Source organism: Brassica oleracea, chromosome C8 (assembly GCF_000695525.1).
Source record: "Brassica oleracea var. oleracea cultivar TO1000 chromosome C8, BOL, whole genome shotgun sequence".
Taxonomy (NCBI): Eukaryota; Viridiplantae; Streptophyta; class Magnoliopsida; order Brassicales; family Brassicaceae; genus Brassica; species Brassica oleracea.
The window spans coordinates 39168636-39179084 of NC_027755.1; the positions used below are offsets into that span (position 1 = coordinate 39168636).

The 10449-nt window shown below is 35.1% G+C and overlaps 2 protein-coding genes across 2 annotated transcripts; one reads left to right on the forward strand and one right to left on the reverse strand.

Annotated features, from left to right (window-relative positions):
- Positions 1 to 4384: 4384 nt before the first annotated feature.
- LOC106308118 (polygalacturonase At1g48100-like) lies at positions 4385 to 6981 on the forward strand. Its single transcript, XM_013745252.1, has 6 exons — positions 4385 to 4876; positions 5260 to 5391; positions 5467 to 5676; positions 5762 to 5806; positions 5886 to 6093; positions 6305 to 6981. The coding sequence occupies exons 1-6, from the start codon at positions 4469 to 4471 to the stop codon at positions 6886 to 6888; spliced, it is 1587 nt and encodes a 528-aa protein (XP_013600706.1). The 5' UTR covers positions 4385 to 4468; the 3' UTR covers positions 6889 to 6981.
- A 246-nt stretch (positions 6982 to 7227) lies between these two features.
- Positions 7228 to 9282, reverse strand: LOC106311123 (transcription factor bHLH90-like). Its single transcript, XM_013748354.1, has 8 exons — positions 9176 to 9282; positions 8605 to 8802; positions 8450 to 8519; positions 8317 to 8384; positions 7986 to 8241; positions 7721 to 7909; positions 7473 to 7649; positions 7228 to 7397 (listed from the first exon to the last, which is right to left on the reverse strand). The coding sequence occupies exons 1-8, from the start codon at positions 9277 to 9279 to the stop codon at positions 7302 to 7304; spliced, it is 1158 nt and encodes a 385-aa protein (XP_013603808.1). The 5' UTR covers positions 9280 to 9282; the 3' UTR covers positions 7228 to 7301.
- Positions 9283 to 10449: the final 1167 nt, after the last annotated feature.

Consider the following 10449-nt stretch of genomic DNA (forward strand, 5'->3'; position numbering starts at 1 on the left):
CACTGTCCATTACTCGAATTATTCCTTTTTTTTTTGTGCACCATTACTCGAATTATTCGAAGTGGATATTTTACAGGGACAGCAAGACGGCTAGCTCCTTTGTTGAAAAAAATAAAAAACAACCACAGCTCTACACAGCTATGCCACCAACACCACATAAATATTCTAACATTTCACCCTTCAGATTTCATTTGTATCAGACAACCGAATTTTACAATATTATATAAAATTAGATCCTTTTGTCAAATTTATAAATCTATCATAATACATGTGACTGAATTATAAATGTAATTTATTAGTAGAAATTGAACATATGGAATGGTAAGGACAAAATGAATGAATTAGTGGACACAAAGATTAGAAAATAACCACTGAAGGGAAGGTCATTGGGGTAAATTCTAAGACGTTGCATGGAGTTCACGGGGAAGATAAGAAAACAATACACAAACACAGCAAGAGAAAAAGGTTCACGAGCGGTTCTTCGCTTGAAGACAGCATATAGAACTGATCACCTTTAAGACTCGTAGAGCCAAAAGATAAAACAAAAACTAATTAATCCCAAATCAAAGAACACGTGATGTAAATAATGTGATCCAGTTATATATATAATTGCGGCTTAAACAGATCATTAAAGGGTTTTCCTGTTGAATGGGACTCTCTCCAGTAAAGTATATTAAACATAAAATGATGAATATAGAATCGTATCAAGTCGTGATTAACACACTGGATAATTTAGCTAAGTTTAAGGGTCAAAGTATAATACGGACGAGACAAAGACGATGATTAAGATTTTTGTGTTTTAGATATGGTTATATCTGATATAGTGTAACTGTGCAAGAAAAGATTGCAAATTTCTTATGAGTGAATTTATTTAACAAACGTAGAAGACATAGAACTTATGATAAATATTTGTTGCCGTATGTCTCAGTGAAACGGTACGGTCCACAAAATATAAATCGCTTAACAACAGAAAAAAGGAGATTGGCACGAGATCTTGAAGAGTCGAGCTGTGACGTCAAAGGGCATTTTTGTTAGTATTACATCTCCAATAATTACAAAACTCCCGTGCACCTTACAGATTAGTCCATATTATTATCTATATGACTATATAATAGATAATAGTGCATCGAATCTTGGCTTATTCGATGCATGAGTTGTTATATACGTAAAGGTATCAAAGACAACAAGATCTATAACTATAAGCATCCACGTATATAATATTTCTTGATGATCTCCTTAAAGGTTTAGTGAATATATATATAGAAGGCAATATGTACATTGACATTCTAAATAATTTAATTAGATCTTGCGATATAGTGCACATTATTAGTTGGGAAATGAACGATTATTTTTAACCGTCTCGTACCTAAGAGCACCAGCTAAGATAGGCACCATGCATGCTTGGTCCACCTATAAGTCTTCGATTTTATAAATGCAACGTTAGCTTTAGGCTTAGTTTTAATAAATGTTTTGCCTGACACATTTCTTGATTCTTCAGGATCCTTTCCTTGGTTTGAATAAAAAAGATTAAATAAATAAGGCTTGGTGTGTACTTATTTGTCTCGTGCAACAATGAACAGTGGCGTTTTCGATAACTTTAACGAAAGAAAGGGTCATTTAACTTTAGAGGCATCTGTTTGGACCTATATGTATGTAGTGCGTAAGTAAAACTGAAACTAACTGTAATCTCAGTAAAGAAGCCATGGTCTCTGACTATCTTCGCATACTATAATCCAGCTTTACGAAAACGATTTTAACTTTTATGCTTCATCGTGTACCGTGACAGTAGAATAATATATCATTTGCTTTCTTTTTAAACTTAACACTAACATTTCTGCGACCAGAACTGTTGATTATCGCTCGTATACAGTATTATTTATTAGGAATCATGTCTATTTGAGGCAAAGCAATACAATGAGGCGTCTAGTTTCCCCAGTATTTATAGAAAAATAAACCATAACCACGTTTAAAGATTACGATCTCCCGCAAATTTTTAAAGTTTAGGTTTAAGAAAATACCTAGCTATTGTAGTTTATTTTTATTAATAATAAAACATTGAAATGTATCCGAATTAACTACGAAGATCAATGTTTCATGTGATGATATTCTTGTCACGATAATCTCATATTTTTTGTTTATTCTAGGCCAACAGCTTTTTGGCTGTCAAGAAGGGGACTGTCAAATCACATATCTCATAAAATGTGTATTCATCACATGATACTTTACTATTTGCAGAATAGTAAAACCAACATATAATTATTATTTGTAATAATTATATAAATTTTGAAAAACAACAAAATATTCATTTTTTCTTTTACCATTAAGACAAACCAACTTACTTTTTTCCAGCTTAGAACAGTTGAGTTGAGCATTTTTATGTATTTATATCTTAATTTTAGTTTTATTTGATAGAGAGTTGTGTAATACTATGAGCTCCCAAAGCTTTTTCTGAATCCCAAAGATGGTTTATGCCGTACACCACGGCCAAAATTGTTTATATATTATTTTTGTACTCATTTAACTTTTCTACAATTGTTTTCAAGTACAGCACTGCCAAAATTGTCTCAAGTAATAGCCTGTGGTGTAAAGCTATTAATTTGATATACTAAATATAACAGTTTTATCATTCTCAAGCAATGCCGACATCTCATGATGAGAAAACAAGAAAAACAATGCCGACATCAATTCGTTTCTAACTTTTCATCATAGTCAGTGTATATACAAATATGAGAAAAATAGAAGAAAATAAAATAATGAGGACCTAAAGAAACAAGCTTCGGTTACTTTCTGTTTTCTGTTTTTGCTTTTTCCTTTAGCAGGAAGTCGTTTTTCTTGAGTAATAAGGGCATCATTATTGGTGTCTCTTACGTTGAGGCGCTTAAGCGTAAGGTCCCTTAACTTTTAACTAAAAACGTTAAGGAACTTCTCTCAAATCCCTTTTAACTAAAAACGCTAAGGAACTTCTGTTTCTGCTTTTTCCTTTAGCAGCAAGTCGTTTTTCTTGAGTAATAAATGAACATTTTATTCGATGAAAAATATTTGAAAGATAAGGAAACAATTTAATAAGTAAATAATAATTGAGGAGCTGTGAATCCAAAAGCAATGCCCGTGAAGTGGTGCATGTGAGTACTAAAAGAGATGTTATAATCAGTGCCCCATTGACAACATATAGACCACTCACGAGTCTCGTTCGTGTTTATATTCTTATATATAATATATTTTATAAATTAAATTCTTCATATAATTATACTGAGACAAACTATCTCTCAACAAACTTATATTTCTGCCTCTTTCGTAATTTATTAAATATATTTTGAGGTTTTGATTGTCCACTTGGAATCGTAGCTAATATGTGATGTTTCGACCAGATGACAGGTATTTACGAAATAAATAATGAAATATCTAGATTATTACTGCGTTTAGTTTTGTTAATTTATAGAACAAAGTTAGGTCATGTTTTGTCCAACAAAAAATCTAGATTTTTGATACAAATCACTTTCCTAAGTCTTCTTTATAAATATCATCATTTTCCTGCATGGCCTCTCGAATCTACACACTAAATGTGAAAAATCATACGACACTAATCATGCCAAAACGACAGATCCAACACATGTTTGAGTCTTTTAGAAGCCCATGCTTACGTTACATACACAATCGATGTAGTTGTATGTATCATGAAAAAGGATGACCCCTAAAATCGAATATACACACCTCATGTTAAATATCACCACTTCGTGGTGCGCATACACGTGTTTGCATATAAGGTGTGATTATGTTGAAGTCTTGGCCATACATGTTCACAACCAAGTTAAATGAGCTTTTAGCCATCCAAAACTCTCCACGTTGCAACACATTGCCCATGACTATTTACACCACAATTCAGGTTTTGGCCGTTTGTGTAAGACAAACTTTTACCCACGGTGAAAAAAGATCGATTTTTCAATTTATACTTTGGCATATTTTCTACTCATAAGTCATAACTTCTTTTTTTTTTTGGACTGATACTCATAACTTTTTTGTTAAACTTACAACTCATAACTTCCAAATACTAATTCACGAGTAATTACTTAACATCACTGTCAATATCATCATTTGTTTTACAAAACTCCAAGTAAAATCGAATAGTATGGTCCTATTATATCATATATATAGGTAACGTACGTATAATTATAAGCAGGAACTTTTTCGTTTATTTATTACATTAGTTTCTTAATGATATTACATTAGTTAATATAAGTAAGTTTGTCAGTCACAACATGGAAATACTGGATATTATTGATTCAATTTCGTTTAAGAATTTTAAAATAAATTTCCGTTTTGAAAACCCGTGAGCCTCTCAACATTCTTGGACTGCTTCCTTATTTATATCCCCTCAGAAACCTTCTCTTTCTTCAACTTAAGCCACCAAAAAACAAAGTCTCTTTAGTCTCAACCATCATAACACTCTCCTTTATACAGAGAAAAAAACATGATAATGAGAAAAAATCTAAGAATGGGAAGCATCACAATTATAATGCTAATGGCGGTTTTGGTCTGGTCTATAACTCTAGAGACCTGCATTGCTAGAAGAGGAAGACATTGGAGACAAAACCACCGAAGCTCCTCTGACTTGTCTGATTCCTTGCTAAGCAAGAAACCAAAAAGCCACAGTTACCACCACAGCTCTCACAACAACAACCATAATCATCACCACAAGTCTAAACCTAAACCAAAGCCAAAGCTGAAAACGCCGCCAAAAAGTGACCACAATAAATCTCCGGTGGTTTCACCGCCACCAAAAGTCCAACCACCGTCTCTTCCGCCGCCAAAGGGATCCAAAGTTTTCAATGTGATGGATTTTGGCGCAAAGGGTGATGGCAAATGTGATGACACTAAGGTAAACATTAAAGTTACCTCATTAATTTCGTTATCCGTATAGTTTTCTATCCTAGGGGTTGTTTTTATTTATTTATTTAGGTAATTTTATATATAGTTTTCATGAAATTTTTTGAACATAAATAAATAAATTACAATTGAGACACTGAGACAGAACAACAAGAAAAAAGACAGAGCTAAGAAACAGGTTTCTCTGTCTCTGAAGTCACTTTAAACTTTTTAATTCTATGTTAACTTGCGCCAAAAGAAAAAGACAAAGGAATATAAAGTACGTGACAACAGAAATAACAGATTACAAATGGGACCACACATCACAATTGGCTTAGTAACCATTATTATAACGGTGATTAGAGTAAATAACAGAGTTTTATAAACGTTTTACAGGCGTTTGAAGCGGCTTGGGCAGCAGCTTGCAAAGTGGAGGCATCCATGATGATCATACCGCCTGAATACACTTTCCTTGTCGGTCCAATCTCATTCTCTGGTCCTTATTGTCAAGCTAACATTGTGTTTCAGGTGAGAACTGATCTTTTGAATAAAAAAATTGCATGTCTTTAGTGAAAAAACTCTAAAGTTAATGTCCTGTTGCAGATTGATGGTACTATTATAGCTCCAACGGATTCAAAATCATGGGGAAAAGGGTTAATGTGGTGGATTGATTTCACAAAGCTGAAAGGAATCAAAGTACAAGGGAAAGGTGTTATTGATGGAAGAGGCTCAGGTTGGTGGCAACAAGATTACCCTTTCATTGATGGTGAAACCAAGCTCATTGTTCCCTTGAACAATTCTGTTCCAATGCCGGTATGTTCATCGACTTCTTTCTTGTTCAGCACATTTGCAGAGTGTTCATCAAAGATCAAACCCTTTTTTGTTTCACATTTGACAGATAAGAAGTGAGTTTGATTGGAAAATGCCAAGCATCAAACCAACGGTGAGAAAAGAGTTTTGGGATTGTGAAGTTGTAATCTCATTGGTGTTTGTTTACTGATATGTGTTTCTTGTTTCTCAAGGCACTAAGATTCTACGGGAGTGTTGGCGTGGAAGTGTCTGGTATAACGATCCAAAACAGTCCTCAATGTCACCTCAAGTTCGATAACTGCGTAGACGTTTTGGTACATGACATGGCCGTCTCTTCACCTGGTGACAGTCCAAACACCGATGGAATTCACCTCCAGAACACCAGAGATGTCCTCATTCACAGCTCAACTCTCGCTTGCGGTATGAATCTTGAGTTCTTGAATTCTTGAATTCTTGAATCTTGAATCTTGAATCTTGAATCTTGAATTCTTGAATTCTTGAATCTTGAATCTTGAATCTTGAATTCTTGAATTCTTGAATTCTTGAATTCTTGAATTCTTGAATTCTTTAATCTTGAATAATCTGAATGTTAGACTAATGGTGTCTACTCTCTACGTGTGTGTGTGTGCAGGAGATGACTGTATCTCGATCCAAACTGGTTGCTCAAATGTATATATACACAACGTAAACTGTGGACCAGGTCACGGCATCAGCATAGGTAGTCTCGGCAAAGACAGCACAAAAGCCTGCGTCTCAAACATAACAGTACGAGATGTGGCGATGCACAACACGATGACAGGGGTCAGGATCAAGACATGGCAAGGAGGAGTAGGATCAGTGAAAGGGATACTCTTCTCAAACATTCAACTCAACGAAGTCCAGCTTCCAATTGTGATAGACCAATTCTACTGTGACCATACCACATGTAAGAACCAGACATCAGCAGTTGCGGTTGAAGGAGTGACTTACGAGAGGATAAAAGGGACTTATACAGTGAAACCGGTTCATTTCGCATGCAGTGATGACTTCCCTTGTGTAGATGTGCAGCTATCTGGAATTGAGCTTAAACCGGTTCAAGAACGGTATCATATGTATGATCCTTTTTGTTGGCAGACGTTTGGTGAGCTCAATAGTCCTACACTTCCTCCTATTGATTGTTTACAGATTGGGAAGCCTGCTAGAAACAGAGTTCAGTCTGATCATGATGTATGTTGATGGGTCTTGTAAGTTAAGAGTATGAACAATGTAGATTAATGTATATCTTTCTTTTAGCCTAAAAGCCTACTTACTACTACTATTAGTCTATTACCACTGCTTCATACATATTACTTGTCTTCCTACTTAAATGCCTCACTTTGTTCAACAGAACCATGTGATGATAGATCCATTTTGAGATCCGAAAGCTGCAGCATTGTTCTGATTTGGGTCAGAGGTTGAATAAGAAAATAATGTAGATAAACTTATGTAACAAAATGGATTTAAAAAGCCAAAATCCATCACAAGGAGATGTTGATGTTTTGCACATTTTAATATAGTGTCAACATATAAACTTGTCACCAAAAAGGTTGTGAGAATCAGATCTAAGCTGTAACTTGTAGCTCAAGCAAACAAAACATTTGTTTGGTTGGTTATGTAGAGTGTTTTACAGACACTGCAACTGAAGTTATAATCATCTTGAACAGCAAATCTCTCAGATCTTCACGTGTAATTCCGTATTTATTCGCCTAAAAGATGCAAATATTTATCAGATTTCAAGAATCTGTGAGTTGAGTAGGGTAAATGAGATGTAATAAAGTTACCTTAACATTGAGAATGGTCATGACTGTGAGATCGAGTCTGGTGACATTGACATTGATGATCTCAAGTCCACAAGAATCTACAGCTTCTATCAACCTCTTGAATCCATCTTGTTTATGCTCCTGCGCAACACGAATCAAGAAATCTCCCTCACCAGTCTCGTGGACTTCAAGATTCACCTGAAAGAGACCAGAAACCAAATTAAGGAGTTTGATATATTGATATGATCTTAAGTCTCTATAGTAGATACCTCGTTGTTCACATTCTTGTTGAGTTTAGAGGAAACTTTCTCAGCTTCTGGATTAGCTATCACAGCTTCTTCCTCCGCTCTGCATTCCACCTCGTTGATTCCACTCAGCTCATCTTCAAGTTTCTGCTTCTCCACTAGCAGTTCACTGATGTAGTCAACCGCATCACTAAGAGTTCCATTTTTATTCATCTGCATAGCATAATCAAAATGAACAATCCAATCAACAAGGGAGGTGATGACAAGAAGAGTGATCCAGAAACCGAACCTTTGTAATAACAGGGACTAGGGCTCTTAGAGCATAGATTCTCTGATTAATCCTCTCTCTTCTTTTTCTCTCTGAATGAAGATTCTTTGATTTGAAGTTTTCCTTTGTCAGGTCTTGCATCACCACACCCTCTTCCTTGTTGTTCATCAAACACGGCGCTTGTTCTCCACATGGGAGTGTTTGTTCAGTGAATGGCTCAAAGAAGGCGTTACAACGCGATATGATTAGATCAACCATGCTTTCATCAACCGGTTTCCGAAATAAACAAAAATAGAAAGAACGCATTTTATGAAGTTACCATCAAATAATGCTAATATATAATTTGCTTACCATTGTGAAGGAGAAAAGCTCAACTAGACCATCACGCACAGGGACAAGAACCCTTGTTCTGAATATATCCTGCAAACAAACAAGATATAGAGATCAGATTGTTGTTATGATCAAACCTGATATTTTCTTGTTACCTGTTTAGATCCTGGGCCTGAATTAACCAGCCATTTGGGAGAGTTTGACATGACTACTTCTCCATGAATCCTGTAAATTTTTGAAGAAGCTTTGTATCATTTTAAGAAACAAAACTTAAAATGTCCAGGTTTGTGTGGATGGAACATAACAATACCCGGGATAGAGAGGTATGAAGAGAGGAAAACGACAAAGAGCTTCACAAGCTAGGCTTCTTATATGATGCTTGTTGTGTTCATCTCTGCAAATAGACCCCATCTTTTGTCTCTCTTCTTCTTCTTCTTCCACATTTTCATGCTTAATGTTCTTATCAATATAACTACCACTGCAGCAGCATCCCACCCACTCAATAAACCTGCGGATCAAACAGAGTCAAGACCAATCAAGGCGGATTTAGAAACCGGAAAAAGGGCAAAACCAAGAACAGACAAAAACCATGTGTAGTATGGTAAACCAGGAGATAGATAGATGTTAAGACAAAAAAAAAAAAACTCAGAAACCAATAAAACTTAACACAAATCAGCATGGAATGTCAAAGACAATGAGGCAAAAGACTCAAACCAGATAAACTTGAATATAGAACAGAGCCGGAACCTATCTGAAAACTGTAATAGACCATAACGATTCAGGAAAGCTAGAGGTAATAAAACCTCTAATACCCCTATCTGAGACAAAAGAGTATATAGCTGAAGCTTGAAAAAAAAAAAAGAATGAGAGTGTGTGTGTACCTAGAAGGATCATCACCGAGTTTCCAGATAACACAAAAGTCCCAGTCTCTGGAATCAACCAAGGGTCTAAGAAACTCCTTCACTCTCTCAACACCTCTCATCATTTCTCTCTCTTTCTCTAACTCACTCTTGTGCTAAAACAAGGAAAGCCAAACAAGAAGCCTGAACTTTAGTGAACTCTTTTGTTCTTTACTAATAAACTGGTGTAAGGAGAGAGACAGAGAGAGATGTTTTGGCATATATACAGAGCAGTTACACTGTCAAATCAAAATCATAACGCGAATATACGATCGTACAGGACAATATGTTAACCAAGTTCGCTTTTTGAATTAAAACCCAGAGAGAGAAAGAGAAGAATAAGAGTTGAATCGTCTACGAGTCTGTACCTAACTGACATCGGTAGAAAGAGACAGAAAGAGGGTTTTAACTCTGACTGTACGGAGGAGAAACTTATCTTGTCCTCGGAAACGGACATAAAGGACTACTGTATAGTTTTGATAGCTACACTTAACAATAAGAAATGATCAACCCTTTTTCTTTAAAATCATCATCTGTACCTATTCACTTTAACAAGAGACAGAGCTTGAGAGCTTTAATACTTTCAGAAAAAAAAAAAAAGATTGGATCTTTGATTCTGTTTGGATCAATCAAAAAAAATAAGAAACGTAAAAATCAAGAATGAAACCAGATTTAGACAAATATTGTGAAACGTGAAGGAATATACATCATTTTTTTTTTCAAAAATGTTACTGAAGGTTTTTGAATGTTCCAATCGTTTTCAGAAAATCAACTCTGTTCTCGAGTCAGTCATCATCAGTGGAAAGATTGGCAAGCAACATAATGCGATATACAGTAATACTATTTAGGGGTTTTTGCCAAAACTAATCCACAACTTGATTTTAACCCCAAACTTATACCCAAACTTGAATCAAACGCAAAACTAACCTAAAAGCCTAGTGAAATTACAGCTCAGCCCCTTGTGACCAAACAAAAAAAAAGAAGCCATTTTTACGAATATAGTCCTAGTAAATCGTCTGAGTCGTCTGAGATGTTGGAAGTTGTCTGGACGACTGAAGTGTAAGTCGTCTGGTACCGGTTTATTTTAAAAATAATTTATAAATCTTGTAAAAAAATATTTTGATGCGTGAAAAATAAAAATCAAGTAATTATAAACAGTTTTAAGTGATATAAATTAAGATATGATAAAATTGATTTGTTTTGAAGATAGATGAGTGGAAGTAGTGAATCATGAAATACTTTGGTTTAGGAGTTTG